Source organism: Aulostomus chinensis, chromosome 12 (genome assembly GCF_037954235.1).
Source record: "Aulostomus chinensis isolate RoL2024-O1b breed Wild chromosome 12, RoL_Achi_v1.0, whole genome shotgun sequence".
Taxonomy (NCBI): Eukaryota; Metazoa; Chordata; class Actinopteri; order Syngnathiformes; family Aulostomidae; genus Aulostomus; species Aulostomus chinensis.
In genome coordinates this window covers 8,326,299-8,344,037 of record NC_141331.1, presented here as the reverse complement: position 1 = coordinate 8,344,037, position 17,739 = coordinate 8,326,299, and the positions used below count along the sequence as shown (strand labels likewise).

Below are 17,739 nucleotides of genomic sequence, written 5' to 3'. Positions count from 1 at the left end.
ATTTTTAATCTGAGATGCAGAGGTGTTTCTAAAACACAGTAGGACAGATCTCAAGGTTATCACGAGAATAACGGCCATGGCAAAAGAATCCAATGAACTGTAAACATGTAGACGCTAACTCGTGCATTCTGATAAAACCGTTGTGTCAAACACTAGCGGCATGTCGGCTGGACCTCCTGGAAGTCACTGACACAGTCACAGTTTGTGATACTTCCGTCAAGTACAGAAAAAAAATCATTTATTCTAATATTGATTGATTTCCTACATCATTACGGTCACCCCACGGATGGAACTCACACAGATACACACACACTTTTGTGCAATGAGAGAAAAAGCTCAGATTTTCACCAGCAACCGCTGGAAACTGATCTGAGCCACTACCAAGTCCCTCTTCATTAGTGTGTGTGTGTGTGTGTGTGTGTGTGTGCAGAATGGGGTCCATGCCGGGCGACACACAACACTGTTTGAGGCAGAAAATGTGGTTCCAGGCTGTAGACAGTCAGATTTTGCGGAGGTGAGGAAGTGTTTGAGTCAGTTAAGCTGTGGCTGCACCATTACATCGGTCTGGATGAAGGAGGATTGGTGGTAGCGGTGGCGAGTGGCAAAGTCTGCGTTTTCTTCCGTCAGCTGCTTGGTTTTCAGGGCGACCCTGGACAGGGAGGGGGTCACTACAATCTCATCTCTGGATAAGCCCTTCCTCCTTGAGGACAGGAGAAAAGTTAAAATATAAATAAAAGCAGGCATCTACATTTTTTTTTTGACACCGAGGAATAAATAATAGTATTTATATCAGGAGTCCACAAAATGTCAAAAAAACAAAGTCATACTCTCAGAGTAACGTGATAAATTATTGATGCGTAACCATATACTTATGGCCTTTCTCAGCTTCCGCAGGTTAATGTTACATTAAAAGGACATGTATACAAAAGCAACAGAGCTAATAATACAAGATGTTCAAGTGTATTTATGGTTTATTGAAAAAAATAAATCCAAACTAAAAAAAAAACAAACATACCTGCAAATACTGATAAATGTTGTCTTGAGCCATGTGAAGAAGCTGAATCGAGCTGCAACACCTGCAAATAATATTGAAATAATTGATTTTTTTTCTGCTGGAGATAGCAAGTTTAAAAAAGGAGTAATAATCATACAATGCTAGAGCATTAGACGGTCGGAGAATGCGCTGCCTATTAACACCTGAAGTCCATAACAGGAGATTTTGTGTATCACCCCCCCCCGCCCCCAAAAGAGTACTCGGACTGTATAAAAGAGGTCGATGTAGTGTGATGTGACCCGTTGGTTTGCGGACGACCGATTCAAAGCCTTGACTTTGGCATTTTGCCTGTTGCCATTTATGGGAAACACATGGATAGAGAGACAATTTTGGATGGGTGGAGGCGTTGTTGAGTGCCTCCATCCAGATTCAGAGCCACCAGGGTAGCAACTTGTCAATCACAGGGTCACAGATCCCTAAAACCCACCCTGCTTTATCATCCGCTCTCAACTTGAACCGCACTGGCAACAGAAGCATCGCACTGTATCAAAGAGGACTTGAAACTAGTCACATGTGCAGCCAAAATTTTCCACAGAGAACTAGGGTGGTTGTCCTGGAGACTACTCCATAATCTTCTTCTCATAACCATGTGAGTCGCCCCCTGCTTGGAGACAGAGAAACATGCAGGTTTAGGGCGGACCCACGTGGGCGTCGCTCGTCAGACTCAAACGTATACCCACTTCTCTCCTACAGTCAGTTCACTATATTTTGATGCACATTTTTAAGAGTTGCCTTAAAAATAGGTTGTTGGAAACAGAAAAACCATGCATCTGAAATTTTGCAAAAATGTTGTCACACTTTTTTGGGGTTGTTTTCGCACTTTTTGAAAAAGAGTAAATGCGCCTGACAGGATAGGGAAATGCAACTTGCCCAACTAATGGTGATTCCTACAAGATCTCTCTCCTTTTTTTTTTTTTTTAGCTGATTTATAAACCCTAATCTGACCTCATCATGGAGTCATGCTAAGAAGGAAATATAGGGAGGCAGTCACCTGTGGGAAGTCCAGGACTCGTTCTACCGATGTAGAAGAAGAGCAGCAGGGCGACCACTATGTTTGCTAAGGCGTAAACCCACTGAATAACAAGCATGATTAACACAGAGCTCAGTGCCTGAAAAGAACAAACAGACTGTGTATTAATAATCAAAATCCGGTTCCCCATCAACAAATGATGCACAACTTGAAAAGTCAAACGTACACCTATGAGAGCAACCCAGTGGTTGCAGAACTTTGCATAGAACGAGTCAGGCATGGGTTTGATTTCAAGGCTCTGGTGCTGTGATTTACTTTCAGCACCTGAAAGAGTCAAGAAAAGCACGGAGTTACCGGCACAGAAATCTAACTACCAACTTCTTATCTGATGTCTGAAACGGGTCACCTGTGCTGCGACTCTGAGTCCCAGAACCCAGATCCTGCTCAACACCACAGCTTTTTGGATGGCATTTAACTTGTGGCTCTTCACTGGTCCTGGGCTGCTTGCCTCCATCACACACTAGAGCTGCTGCCTCCTGTGGTGGAGCTGAATGAGTTTCCTCTCCTTGCTCCTCTGGAGACACATTACTATTCAGGTCCAAGCCAAAGCTGTTCATCAGCTTTTGCTTAGCACTGGCTTTTCTGTTCTTGCAGCTGCTGCTCAGCTCCTGCATGTTGGGGGTCTTCTCAGGACTGGCATTATCGTTTGTGACACAGGGAAAGATCTGATCCATGTCTTTGGTGAACTCCAACAGAGTACCTTTACTTTGGGGACTCTGACCTCCACTCCCATAGTTCAGGACAGCAGTCTCAATCAGAGGTCTGCAGCTCAGCCTGGTGGACCTCTGCTGGTTGCTTCTGGTCTCTACGAGGACGTCCTTCTTGACTTTAGTCTGCAGCTGGAAGGTCATAGCCACACTGAAGTAAGAATAGTCAATAAAGCTATAGGTGAGCATGAAGTTGATGGTGACAATAGGAGCCAGGACGTTGACCTGGCCAATGAAAATGAAAGCCATGGTCAGCAGGCTGGTCAGACAGATGGCTGCCACTGGGGTCTTGTTTGGGCCTTTCTGTTGGAGAGTTTTAGAAGGTGGTTAGTGACTGAAAAGACACTACACATACAAATATAGCCCTGTTTTCTGCACTGAACAGAGCCAAAATCTTTACATCTGTCACCAGCATCTAACATGGTCAGATCCTTGCTCCTCACCCTCCTCAATGTTATATGATCTGGTCACGGCGACAACCGAAATGTGTGAATGACATCACACTGCATTCATTCCTCCGCAGTCTATGATTTCTACCCAACAAATCCACCCTACAAGTGCATTTGGAATGAAACTCCAACTGTAACAAGAGTATAAAATGACCAAAAATCGCTTTTTTCACAAAATAAGACAAACTGTGAGCTTGCTATCACTTCCTAGGTCCTTTCACTCAGTTCACCAAGAGCTGTGTGCCTGGCGGCCCTCCAGAGCACATAGCAGAGAAGGGCCCTCCCTGTCGCCCTTCCTGCGTTTGTTCTGAAGCTTTGATTTGGGCCAAGATGTCTAGGGGCCTCATTCCAGCCCGCTGAGAGAGGTCAGACACTGCTGCCATCCAGGGAAGTCTGAGGAAAACTGGGGGTGGATGGGGTCAGGATGTCAACGTGACTGTGTGTGTGTGTGTGTGTGTGTGTGTGTGGCAGCAGTGAGTCGTAACTGATGAACTGTGATGAAGCCAGTTCACTCACTTGTATGAAGTGGAGTCCACACTCTATAATTAGTCAGTACCAGTCAGTGTTTCCTGCTGAGTCCACCCACCACACCCCCCATACATCCAAGCTACGCATACTTTCTAAGTTACTATACTGCGGATAATCCCTGACCGTGTTTACAGATTTGAAGACCTGAAGTGCAAAGTTCTACTCCAAGTATGACCACCAGGAGACATGAAGGAATTAATTTAATAATCCCACAAAGAAAATAATGAAGAAAACTCAGCTTTTTCCTATTCAAGTGTTGTGGTATAATCGTTAGCACACACAAGAATGATACAAAATGTTTTGATGCTACTTTTTAGTGTTGCAGTTGTTGATACTCCCTGTGCCCTCTCACAGACCAATGAGAGGAGCATGATTTGTTTTACACAAATTGTGAGTAATTAATCCTGCAAGTAGGAATCTTAGAACAGATTTACAACTTCATAGCATTTCACATTTTTACATCTCCACTCTGCGGCACTTCCTGCCTCGAGCGCTAGTGTTAATTTTGTGATTTACTGACTCATTCTGCAGCTGCAAGGCAATCCTATTCATTCTTGGGGACATGTTATGCTATCATGCTTTGGCTACATGTAGCACATCATGATAGCGGGAAGTGTGTATTCCATCATGTGGTCAAAACTGACTCACAGATCAAGAGGTTAAGATGCTCTTTAAGGCCTGAGTGGTGCAAGGGGCTTATTAAAACCAACAAAATAACTTATCATGTATGAAACAAAAGATGAAAACAATTCTAAAAACAAATCTGATAGTCCCAAAAAAAAAAAGTAAAAGTTACATGCAGCAATTTTTTTTACTGTGACGCTTTCACATTAAATTTTGCAATGCATAATCATCATCATAATCATCATAGAATCATTTTGCAGTCAAAAATTAACTGAAGCATATCTTATCATCATTTTGTCGCATTAACCCCCACCCCACCCCAGACGGTATTTGTATCCCCTGCTCCAATGTTTGCTCAACCATTAAGGAGTATTTGAAAGCTGTGGGTTGGAGGCATTCTATTTGCGGGTTGTCCATCCATCAACCCATCCCGCCCGTTCATATTCAGTTAATGCAATAATGCCTTGTGGGAACTTCCCTAAAAGTTGCCACAAATGTCCACTGGGACTAAAGAAGACGCAATATTTTAAGTGTGGCGTTCAGGGATCCGTCCTTTAGTAACGCCACTCTTAAGCTCACCCCACTGCCCAGGAAGGCCAGTGCAGGGATGACCCTCTCTTGGGCGATGCACTGAAGGATCCTGGGTGCTCCATACAGGCCGCCCATGCAGGAAGCCAGGGAGGAGATGTAGAGGCCCAGCAGAAACAGGAAACCCACCAAGGAGACCTGAAGGAAGAAGGAAAACAAACAGAGGCTGGAAGAGGATGGGGTGGGGTTGAGAGCTACACCCTGTCCAGTTCCGCTGCAGCCAATCTTATAAAAACAATGAGAGCTAACCGCTGATGAAGGCGTCAAGGTCAATGACACAATTCAGTGATGATTCAAACTTGAGTGACAATTGTGGGTTATTAATAAAAGCATGTTTATCCTAATTTTGTAGTGATAATATAACATCTGCACGGGCAGATTCACAGTAAATGGTGCAGGCAATTTTATGTTTTACCATAAAACAGGTAGCTGTTGCAACTTTGTTCAGCACTGTCCAATCTTCCCAAATGTTCAACTGTCCAGAACATTATTCCTTTAAAAACTTCAAAAGAGGAACAGGTGTCTTCCCTGATTGGCCTCAAAACTCAAAATTGAAGAACAGCTCCTGAACACAGCCGTGTGACATTTGTGGCACCATCTTCACTTGAATAGCTAATATGCAGTTTAAAGTACTATCAGATATTACCTAAATTACTTCAAATATGATCTCCATAAATTGTAAGTATGCCTGGGGTTAATATACATTGTGGAGGTCGAGTTGATGTATCAGAGGAGGTTGTTGTGTACTCAACATGTGCAAAAGTCCTTTCCTTTACTTGAGCAAGAGGAAAGTAAACAGTATTTCCACTTTGGTGAAAAATCAGAATTTCCAAATGTTCCTGCATGTCAAACATAAAGCAAGTGCACACACTCAGAACCAGTACAACCCAAATGAATAAAAGCAAGCCGTCATGGGAAACCCCCTCACCTCTAGTCCTCTGCTGAAGCAGCCACCCACACAGGGGAGGATGGAAACAGAGAGGAGAGTTTGATTATGGGAAAAGTTTGCCCTGAAGACCCTCTGCCAGAAATCATATTATAAGTCAGGTGGAGAACTATAGGAGGTCAAAAAAAAAAGACAATTTATGCCCGGTGCACACTGGGGAGTTCTCTAATCTTTAGTAATCATAAAAATGAGGACTGACAGATTTAAACTGATTGAGTGGTACTGTTTTGCTTTGAAAAACAGGGGGAAAAAAAAGGGGGATAACTTTTGATGAAGTCACAGCTAAGAAGGAGGAATAAGCAAGGCTTACTTATTTAGGAGCATGAACAGGAGGTGATTTCTAAATTAAGTTTTATTGTTTGTCGGAGCAGGTGCTCGCTACAGCTACAAGCTAACGTACGCAAAACACAATTACTGAAGGAAATGGGTTTCTGCTCAATATACCGTCGCTGTTCCATTCGTGTCACTGTACTGTGAGACTTGGGTTACCCTGATCCAGTCAGGAAGACGCAGAGTATGTCTGTGGACCTTTCCCACTATGGAATAATTTGGACAGATAATCTCATCAATCTGGATAATTTTTAAAGATCTTATCTGATCTTTTTGAGGTTGGAGCTCTGTGTTAAAACTCATCATTTCATTGCTATCAAGGCCCATCAAGGGAAATTACCTTTGGCTACATTAGTACTGTAAACTACTGAGGTTTACAGTACTTGCCTCTGAATAATACACTAAAACATTTATTGTTGCCTGGGTCAACAAATGATTGTCTCTTAATTCTGTCTGTTTTCTGTTACACTTTGGTTAATTTTAGGTAACAAAACAAGAGTTCATAGATGCCCTTTTACCTCATCAACCACCTCTTGTAAGAGCTTATCAACTGGCTTTCTGCCAAAACAGCATCAGGGAAAACGTCTCCAAAGTCAAAGGACTTTACCTTTTCTGCTATCAAGAAGTCATAGCGCAGTGCTTCTCTGGTGCAGATGGCCCCGAGGAGGAAGACGAAGACCAGATACAGGAACCACCTGCGGGTCACCAACAGTGCAGCTCTGAGACTCAACTATTGCTTTTCCCCTCACCACTAACAAAACTGTGTGATGACAACTTGACAAGTATGTATGATGAAGCCACACACTCAATGATGCTGTATCACCACAAAAGACACCTATTCTGGCATTGTGTGTGTGTGTGTGTGTGTGTACTGCCATCATACGAGGTAAAGACAGCTGCCAGCGTTCCCACGGGGATATTGTGTTCTGGCCGCTGAAGGTCTGAGCTCATGTTGAAGCCTGTCATCACCCCTACACATTCATACACACACACACACACACACACAACAAAATTGTCCTGAAATAGGCTAAAAACATACTGCACAGTCACATATGAATACGCTGAAGCTCATAACACCTGGCATTTGGTCAAGCTGTCACAGGAGCATTAGTTTGTCCTCACATGTAGCTGGACTGGCACCGGCGGGTAACTTATGAACTTTTTTATTGGAAAATTCAATCAACAGGAGATGTGTGGGCGTGCTCACCAGTGGCGGCGGGGAAGAAGACCCCGAAGACAGTGAAGAAGGTTTCCCCTGGGCTGTAATCTGGCTTTGCGTTGCTGCGGAGCAGACCAGCTGAATAACCAATGAAACCGTGTTCTAAAAGAGGAGGCACATCAGTATGGAATGTTACACCATGGCAGCTTTTCTACGCTTTGACTCAACCTGTCACCAACCGACAAGCCTCACAGATGATCATCTTTTTAAAACACTTTCTTTTGGGTACTGTGTGACGTTGAATAAAGTGACGGATACAGGATTTTGACTATTTAAAAGAATAAAAAGAGCGTGTCCTCTATTTCCAGTCTAGTATTAGTAGCTGGTACTGATTGGAATTGTTAGGCGAATTGTTAAAGTTACTTCCCCTGAAAGTCACTGAAACAAAGAATACATGGAATGATGTAGTGTATGAAAGAACGAAGGAAAGAAATATACATGTGAAAACAGGAGAAGAAAATGCGATAAAAAGATGTGCATCCTATATTTTCAGTCTAGCAATCATTGGAGTCACTACGTCACATAAAATATGGGACACAATAAAACAGGTGTGTCCTTTATTTCCAGGCCAGCACTGAAGAAGAAGCTGGTACCCATTTGGAATCCCTAAATCAAGTGAATTGAAAGGGACTGGAAAAAAACAACAACAACAACAACGAATATTGCAGTTTATGTAAAAAAAAACAAAAACAAAAAAAACAACGAGCAGATCTTGAAAAACAGAAATTTACATAAAATACACGAGGACATAAAACAATTAAATTTCTAGTCGGGTCCAACTGACTTCTGTGTGTTTGTTTAAGCTAAGCTAATAATACACATCTTGTTGTAATATTCTACTTTTTTAATTGATTGCTTACACTTTTCTCATAGTGGGCACAATATCGCGACGGTGGACTGTTCTGTGACTTTTTTTCTTTTCCTTCTAAATCTGAGTACGTACGTCTGTGGTTGTGTATTAAGCTGTTCAGTTTTTCAACATTTTGGTCTGATATCCCTGATAATCAACTACAATATGAAAACAAAACAGATTCTGGTCCTTCAAAATCAGTAAAACATGAGTTCAGCACCACCTGACATGGAGTCTTTAACCTAATTTTTTTTTTTCGTGGTTTCTGTGTAGTGCAGGAGGGACAGATTGTTCTGCATTGCTGGAGGCCGTTTATAGAGTCTGAAGGGCTCGCCTATTTTACAACACCGGACATTTCCCCCTTGGTTATCTTGCGATGGGAAAGAATGTGTTCTCTCAGATTAATGACATGTTTATCCAAAAGGAAGTCACCACCCTTTTCAGAAGCTCGGCAGCTTCCAAGTTTGAGAGAAAGAATCATTGTGAGCGAGAGAGGGAGACAGTGAGGAAGAAAAGAAGTGCGAGCGTACTCATTTTTTCTTTTGTTTTCAGGAAAAAGCCCAAACCAAAAGTGCTGCATATACATCGTCCACGCTACCCAGAAGAGGAACTGAAGTCGGCTTTAAAAACTGACATGAAACGGGACTATGAGCCCAAACTCTTGTGACCTGGTGACACCACCCTCTGTCAAAACAATCAGAATCTAACAAATCCAGGGCAGCCAGTGTCCATGGCTGCACCACGAACTCCCCACCCTTATTACAACATCATACTTCTACATCCAACTGAGCCCAACTCTCACAGCTCTCACCACCAAGTCCTCAGCTCTGGGTTTTCACATATTTAGAGGGTAAAACAATCTCTGGAACATCAGCTCCTATAAATGTAAATGTTTGGACACGCCACTGTCGCCGTTTCAGTATTTGATCTTAAGAAGTGAGGTAAAAACCCAAATAAATACGTGTTCCAAGCTGTTTTTTGTGTTAGTTTTAGTTTTAATGATTTATATGCATGCACAGGGCATCGCACACCCACTCAATCTCCACTTCCTTGAACAGCCCTCTGAACTCAGGCACTGGTCCCTGAGGTGCAAAGGGGTTTTTCAGCCCAGTCTGATGATAAGTGTTAATAGCAACGCTCATTTCCCCATCTGAACAAACTTGCTGTGAAAAAGAATTTCCTACTTACCCACCTCCCCTCGTAGGTGGAGCATCTGGGCATTACATTACACGTTTGAGGGACAAGAAGCGATGTCGGGCCCCTGTTGTCTCTGACACAGCGCATTTTACACACTAGAGTCATTCTAAGACACTCATATATGAAGTAAACTGCTATACGTGAATACTGCGTGACTGCAGGTTTCTGTGTGCACATCTATTTCTTGTATTGTGATGGTACACTGTGGCTCTACTGGGTCTTGGTGCTCCAGCACGGATATACGTTCTATATTGATTTATAAGCAAAAATCAGCTATAAGGAGCTATCAATCACATGATATGGGCTTTCTACAGACAACAAGCAATCAGGTTGTTCCACATCCGTGTGTGTGTGCGTGTGAGGATCCACGAGGGTCCCTGTGACTTATGTTCCATCATCAGAGGCAGTATGTAGACAGTTTGTACAAATGTCCACCAACGCGGACATTTCTTGTAGTCCAATGCAACAAGAACAGCAACTGTGCGCGTGCAAATAAACCAATATGGACACCGACTTCCCTTTCTTTGCTCCTGTTCTCTCCTGTTAAGCAGTCACACACACACCACTGCTTGGCTCTCTAACTTGTAAATACATATTTTCACATTCTTTTTCAGCTCAGGTCACATCCACCAACATGAAGGTGGTTGGATTTACGATCTGTTCTGCAAGCAGCCAACAGGGGCGCAATAGGGAAATGTTTTCACTTACAAGGAGCTCTCATGATGTCACTATATTCCGTATACGGTCTTTGACCGATGAACTCACACTCAAGCAGCATTTCAGCATTGCAGCTAGCGTAAAAGAACAAATCCTAGAGTGTTTATTTTTCGAATTTGCAGTTGTATTCACACCTAACTTGGTCTGAGCCATTGTTTTTTTAAAACGCAACATGTCCCTCCCACACCAAAATTCATTTTGTTTTTGCAAGATTAAGATGCATGAGCTCAAAAGGGGAAACAGGACCAATAAATGAATTTACATACCAGTATCATTTATGGATGTCTTTGTGAATGTTTGTTTAAAGCCACCTTAATAGGAGGGACATCTAAAATTGTCAACAACAATGATGGGATTAACAGCGTGGAAACATGACCCGAGTAGTGTGTGAAAACTTTTTTTTTTTTTTTTTAAATTTGGCAGACAAACTCACATACAGTCCTCTATGGAGATCTCAACAAAGTGAGTAGGAAGTAATAATAATGGATGAGTGTATTTTGGACAAGGTGATAATATCCCTCTGGAGACCACTCATACTGAAAGAAATGCAAAACAAAACAAAAAACGTCTTAGGGCAAAGCAAACACACTACAGTTCTGAATGTCTATAAAAACACATCCTATGTTATAAAACAAAAAAGAAATTTGAAATCTGAAAATCCATCCATCCATTTTCTACTGCTTATCCTGTTAAGGGTCACGGGGGGGGGGGGGGGGGGGGGGGGGGCTGGAGCCTATCCCAGCAGCCTTCGGCCGAGAGGCAGGGTACAGATATTTGAAAATCTTAATCTAAAGGAACCTGTAATTGTAACCGTCAGACAGATGTAGTGGAGGAACAGGTGAGAATCACTTCTGGTAAATATTGATAAAAATAATGGAGTCGTGCCTCATGTGATGAGTTCTTGTTCTGCCCGAAGCTCGAGTGAACACAGCTGAAGTGGCAGCATCCATGTTGCAGCAGGTATGGTTTAAAGAGCCAGGGTAGAAGCAGGTCGCGGCTCCTTTCTGGGCTCAACATTCCTCCGATGAAGACTGGAATGTAGATTACATGAGCATCTGAGGCCTCTCCCTGTGCCTGACCTCTTAGTCAACCACACTAACCAGCATCAACCGCTGTGCATGTAGTAAAGTTACAGAGGTGGGGCAGGTCCCACTGGGATGATTGACAGCTATATATTATAGTGAGGATCATATGGGCAGATGTAGGAGAACTTTTCTTTTGTTGCCGTTTTCTAAAAATGTGGGAGCGTCTGGTTAACACCCTAAACCCCAGACCCAAGGAGCACATTATGGCTTCCTGTTCTGTGGTGATTAGGCCTCCACTACAGGGGAAGGCTGAGGCGTGTCCGATTGCGCCAAAATCAGATGTGGTCAAACTGTGCGGTTGCAGAGACAATACACTGGCAAAGTCACCGCACTGGCAAACTACACTGGGCACTTGAATTCTTGTGAAAAATCACCGCTCTCAGCTGTCTCGCACATTTGAGCCATGCAATCACAAGAAGGACAACATTTCTAATCTGTCACGGTGCTGCCAGAGCCAGCTTGTCATAATTCATCACTTCGCAGATCCGTGCAGTGGGTGAATGGGGAGGCCGCGTCTCTGCGGGTGAGAGGTCATATAAGAGCAAGATAATACCCCAAATATTTCTGCTCTGCCATCAGTGCAACATGAGCTGAAGACATTCATGCTGAGGTGGAACAGAGTCACGACCACTGAGATGTGCCAGAACTGTGCTGGTGACGGGGACATGAGGAGCACTGGATGATAAAGGACTGATACAAACATTGTTATGCTGTTAAACTGAACTTGGACTGGATTTTAACGCCTATATTTGATTAATTACTGATTTCATCGATGTTTAGACATTTAAATATTCCAAACCTGTCATGATAATTAAAATTTAAAAGGGAACACAGACACAATCTTCCATCTTCAGTTCTTCAATTAATGCCAGAACAATCTGACCGTTTAAGAATGCCAAGGAGATGAAAAATGCAAAAATTCACCAAAATGTGCCATATGTCCTGAAAATACAGTCAAACCATGTTTTCCAAAATATTCAAGAAATGCTTACGCTATGAGCCTTGCACAGGGGTTCTCAAAGTGGGAGACACAGATGGTGGGGGGGTGGGGGGGTCATGAGGTGAATTTTAAGAACAACGAGCAAACATGAAGTACCTTCAGGCTCAGGCCCCAAATAATTCAAAAGGCCTTAATTGTTACTAAAAATAAAAATAATGGTATTACTACTAAAAATAGCTGCTAACTTTTAAAATCACCTTAAATTAGGCTGCATTTGGAGAGGCCCATCTGTGCAGCCGTGAGCATGTGTGTGTGAATGTGTGTGTGAATGTGTGAACTGAGAAGTCTGGGAACCGGTGGCCTAGAAGAACTTGCTATCAACGATGACCGCATGAGTTTGGCGGCGGCTCCTTTTCCTCCAGGATGTACCTTGAGTGTCAATGAGTGCAGGCTAATCTTGGCTATTTAGCAAGCTAAGGAACCTGCTGGCCATGGCCGTCTACCAACCATGAGGTCACCTCAAAACACACACACAAACACACACACCCCCCTACTTCTTAATTAGAAAAACCTGGAGGTAGCTGTGACAGCGAAACAACTGCAAACGGACCCCTGCTAAAAAGAACCAGCCCAGGTAAAGGACAGGATGACTGTCTTGTTTTAGTAACACAGGGCGAATGTTGCAAAAAACATCTGGATTATCAACAATGAGATGGATTAAATCTTAATTCTATGTGCTCTAAACTGAAAACGTTTTCCCCTTTTCACACACACACATACACACAGAATTCCATAACTGTCTCACGGGTAGTTTTGCGTCTGAGGTGTGCCATTCACATGCAGACTGGCTTGACTTGTGAACCACTTCTCTTCTCTCACTGTACAGGACGTTGATAATCACTGAGAACAGGAAATGTCGGGAAGGACTTCCTGAAGGCCAGAGAGAGAATACAACAACTACAAAACAAAAAACTTAATAGAGGACTAAACTGAAAGAACAGAAGACAACAAATGAAGGTTAACGGACTAAAGGGGTTGAATACACAGGGAAAATGCTGTTGCAAGCTCGTGATGAGGTGAACTGTACAGATCTACTCTCAGTGGAGCTCATACTCTCATAGTGACAGCAGTGATATTACAGCACCGCCCGCTGGACACAACAGGTCATAGCTTTTCTAGTAATTTTCCTGTCATGCCCTGGTTAGTAAATGGATTGATTTGTCTTGAAATTACCCGCAGTCTTCGCAGGAAGCTCCAACTATCATCCTTTGTGAAACCTTGTGTAAAAAACAAAACCAAAAAAAACTCGGGTTGTTTTACTCATCTGCCTTAAAATTTCACAAAAGATCAATTCATAAGTAAATAGCAGCCTTTTGCAACTACAAAAACGAAGCTCTGATTATGAACCTCTGGGTTGGCATAGAGAGTTTCTTTTTTCTTCTTTTGGTGGGCATAAAGAGAAAGAAAATACTAATATGGAGGCCTTTTCAAAAAATAATGATAACCAAATTACATCTTCTGGCCACAAATTAACTAAATTTGAGGGAACAAGTTATATATTATATTCTGTGGCCTCAGAGCAACTTAATTAAGGGATTATCATTTGGATTTGATGTCTGAGTGAAAGCTGTGTTTTCCTTCCAAGTGTGTGTGTTTCTTCTTTGTAGTGCATACGTTTGTAAAGCGCTTTCTTCAGTCCAGGTTGGTTTAAACTGACTGGTCATGGCAGAAAAATAAACTCAGGAAAAAGGACTCATGATGATCCTTTTTATCAAGGATGTGGCTACGTCCTGTCCTACCTGGGTCAAGGTGTGTGAAGGTGCCAATGACAAAGTCCAGCGTGGAGACAGCCAGCACAACCAGCAACAGCAGCTGCAGTCGCACAATCCACTTGACTCCAGCCAGGTTGATTCCAAGCAAGGCGAGCAACACTGCTGCAGACATGCCCTGCACCGCCCACTGGCTCCGGAGCCCCAGCAGCTCCGCCACCGACTCAGAGAAGCCTGTGATGTACATGGCTCCGGCAACACACTGAAGGGTGGCAGAAGCCGTTAACGAAGGGACAATGTCGGGAGGCGGAAATGAGGAGGAGATGTGGATCTGTGCGGCACATCTGTTGCTCACCTGTCCAAACACATAGAGGAGGCCCACAGTGCCTCCGACCCGTCCACCCAGGACAGTGGAGATCATGGAGTAGATTCCTCCACTCCCAACACCGCAATGCTCGCTCACTCCTATACCAGACATCACGGTAACCAAGGCGACCAGCACGACCATGGAGACCAGGAGCATCCCGAGTGGGACACCTGTATTTCCCTGGATGATGTCAGGAGACACATGGACACATCTGTAACAGCTTAATCATGTAGAGCTTCACTAAACACATCTGGACAAGGGCACAGCCTATATTCTAAGGGGCCTTGAGGTTGTGTAATGTCACAAACCCCCCAGACAATCTTTGGTTTTGCACACCAATTTTGATGTTGACTGGATTTTGAGGTAACCGAGTTAAAGACATGCAGAGAGACTGAGCTTTCTTGCTTTCAGAGATGTTTTCAACGTCGCTGTTAACTTTAGCTCAGTGATTTCTCAGTGACATCTTTTATTCTTCAGCTTCACATTTTCTTCTCAAATATCTCTCTACTTTATGTCTTTTTTTAACACAGAGAGAGAGAGAGAGAACGAGAGCGAGCGAGAGAGAGAGGAGCTAAGTTACATTCTGTCTCTGCACAACAAAAGGCATCTCACAGAAACCCTGTCTTCAACATGGCAACCTCCATTTTATCTGTCGAGCTGAATGCAAACGAATGCGGCAATTAGGATGGTGGGGGTGCGTTCAGCTGCACTCTGTGGTGACACATGCACATTACACAGAGCTCAACCGACACAGTGACACGGACTTAATGATGCCTGCAACCGAGCATCACATTGTTTTTATAAAGTTAACGAATGAATATGAAACATCGAGGCCAGTAAAAGTGAAAACAGACCTAAAAATGATTAAACCAGTGTTTAACTGGAGGCGTCAAAGGAATTTGGGCTGTGGGTGTAAATATGTACAGCACTTAGTTTGCATGACCTTCACACTCCTTTATGTGTCACGATTTGATCCAAAGATTGCAGCTGCAACCGTGAATAAACAGAAGATGATTAATCACTAACTCTCTTGATATACTGTCATTTCAGTCTCCCCTCATGTAGAAATGTCAAACATTTGCCGTTTCATGACTCTTCAGTAAAAGGATTTGCTGCTTTTTTGTCATCTATGACAAAAAAATTCATAATTCTTTGGGTTTTAGAATGATGGATGGGAATTTGAACACACCACTTTGAGCTCCGGGAAATGGCGATGAGCATTTGTCTATTTTTATGGACATCTTATCAACTATTTCATGTTAAATCAATTAAAATAATCCGCAGATGTAGCAACACTAAGGAATTTGGGGCAACATAAGCAATTTGGCAAGTGCCTAACACAGTTTACACTCACCACCAGGTAGCCTGTACGCAAGAACAAGACCACACCAAAGATGTTAATCATGCACGAGGTGAAGACACCATCCCAGGTACCGAAGAGCACCGGCTCCCAAGCCAACAAATCAATCCTCCACCATGGTTGGCTAGACTGCTGGAAGCCCTTAACACAGAAAGGCAAATGTCATGTCACCACCTGAAATGGTGTCTTTTTTCAATTCTCATTAACATTAAAGCTCCCCTTCATTTAAAAAAAAAAAAAAAAAAAAAAGCGTCTTGAAAATCTGATTTTAAGAAGCAGACTTAAAAGCATTATTTTGGGACATCGCCAATCTTTTCAGTCCCAATCCTGATCCAAAGTTCTGCACACACAAGTATAATGTGCAAGCCTTAACAGTTCCGGAGCACAAACAGTAACTAAAGACTTTACAGAGATACAGGAGACATGTTTCCAGCAGTTTAGTCCCAACTCCTACCTGTGCATCTTCATGAAAGAGATCATACACATGTGGGTTTCCTGCCTCCAGCAGCCCAGCCCTGTCCCCCTGCTGCTCACAGGTGTGCACTGTCCAACCCGCCGACAAGGATTCCATCGCAACCTGCGGGTCAGGAGTGAACACCAGCGTTCAACATCTGCAGGAAGTGCTTGATAGTCAAACATTTGTACAATGACAAGATGACATGAATAATAGATCCAATGAGTTTACCTTGCAATGGAGAGCTGCTGTGTTTGTGTAGCAATCCCACCTATCAGCAACAGGTGCAGGAGACACCCGGATATGAGGCAGGGTGTGTTCAGGTACCATGAGTTAATAGGCTAGCGAGCTAATAAACAATTAATCAGACTAGCTAGCTTTATGTAACAGAGGCACTATTTTAATAAATATTAGTGTCATCAAAGTTACATTTCTGTTCTTAAACTGTTTGTTTCTTTAACATGTGTTGATAACTACACTCCATGCAAGTGTGCTGTTGAAAATGTTGCTCCTTACTGAGGATATTGCGATGCTCATAAAGAAGAGAACAGAATCCCACCCGATAATGTGTCAATTCAAAATTTTCCAGGTGATAAAAGTAAAACACCAACACTATTTTCACGAATGGCTGGCGGGGCTGACCCTTAAATTGACAAACAATCAATTCGTCAATTCAATTACATACATTTTCAAATTAAAACACGTGCACAATTTGAAAAGGTCTTGCCCAGTTTATCCGACAGACATTTAAATGGAGTCAAGTGTGTCATCTCCTCTTGTCCACTGAAAACTTACCTCTTCTAGACTGACATCAGTCCATGCTGAGGGTGAAATTAAAAAGAAGAAGAAGAAGAAGACGAACTGAGCATGAATACGTTTATAATTCTTCAGCCATGAATTCGGTCCGTTCCTCCAGCGGTTAACAACGTGTACGGTGAAAACGTCAGCAGGTAACATGGACGGCTGTGGCGTGGCCTGGCAGGGTGTGTACCTGTTCAGCACAAAGATGCTGTGTTGGTTTTGGCAAGCCTTCCAGTAGGCAAGGTTTACCCGTGATTAAAGCTGAGAAATTCTCATACCACTCAGGCTCCTTATCTCGTTGTTTGTGGATTTTTCCCAAAATTTGGGCTCGCAGCAAATGGAAAATGGGGTGGAACATCTGAGGCTTTTAGGTGTTTCTTGTTTTGAAAGTCGAGTCTAAAGCAAAACGGATGAACTGTTGAACGAGTATTTTTCTGAGATAAAAATATATTTTTGTCCTCAATTTGCCAAGGAGACACACACACACACACACACACACACACACACACACACACACACTCAGGGCACCCCTTAAATTTACATTTCAAGTTAGCTCAGCAATAAAAAAAGTAACACTCGGCATCGATGAAGAGGAAAACAACCTTAAACTGTCAAACTCTATGTTCATCTATATTTACAGTTACAAAACAGGGACGCTAAACACGCTCAGCTTCTTCAAAACGTAGATCAAGTTGGCCTCAATAGCCAGAAAACTGGTGTAGTA

The 17,739-nt window shown here is 42.9% G+C and overlaps 1 protein-coding gene across 7 annotated transcripts; it reads right to left on the bottom strand.

Moving 5' to 3' along the window:
- Positions 1-216: 216 nt before the first annotated feature.
- Positions 217-17,368, bottom strand: slc12a8 (solute carrier family 12 member 8). 7 transcript variants are annotated; one of them, XM_086219915.1, is made up of 16 exons: positions 17,206-17,287; positions 17,010-17,035; positions 16,446-16,485; positions 16,215-16,337; positions 15,755-15,901; positions 14,389-14,580; positions 14,064-14,295; positions 7,464-7,577; positions 7,140-7,227; positions 6,864-6,951; positions 4,972-5,118; positions 2,431-3,094; positions 2,251-2,348; positions 2,046-2,163; positions 1,016-1,076; positions 217-700 (listed from the first exon to the last, which is right to left on the bottom strand). In XM_086219915.1, the coding sequence occupies exons 4-16, from the start codon at positions 16,329-16,331 to the stop codon at positions 532-534; spliced, it is 2,235 nt and encodes a 744-aa protein (XP_086076041.1). In that variant the 5' UTR covers positions 16,332-16,337; positions 16,446-16,485; positions 17,010-17,035; positions 17,206-17,287; the 3' UTR covers positions 217-531. The 7 variants fall into 7 exon arrangements, with proteins under 7 accessions (XP_086076041.1, XP_086076037.1, XP_086076040.1 ...); XM_086219911.1 differs by lacking the exons at positions 16,446-16,485; positions 17,206-17,287 and adding an exon at positions 17,294-17,365 and having other exon boundaries at positions 17,010-17,205; XM_086219914.1 differs by lacking the exon at positions 17,206-17,287 and having other exon boundaries at positions 16,215-16,371; positions 17,010-17,158.
- Positions 17,369-17,739: the final 371 nt, after the last annotated feature.

Coding starts and splice junctions, on each gene's coding strand:
- slc12a8 (XM_086219911.1), bottom strand. CDS start 17,171: ATGTTACCTGCTGACGTTTTCACCGTACACGTTGTTAACCGCTGGAGG. Junction 15,902..16,214: donor TCTTTCATGAAGATGCACAG/GTAGGAGTTGGG, acceptor TTCTGTGTTAAG/GGCTTCCAGCAGTCTAGCCA. Junction 3,095..4,971: donor TGGCCTTCCTGGGCAGTGGG/GTGAGCTTAAGA, acceptor ACTCTCCAACAG/AAAGGCCCAAACAAGACCCC.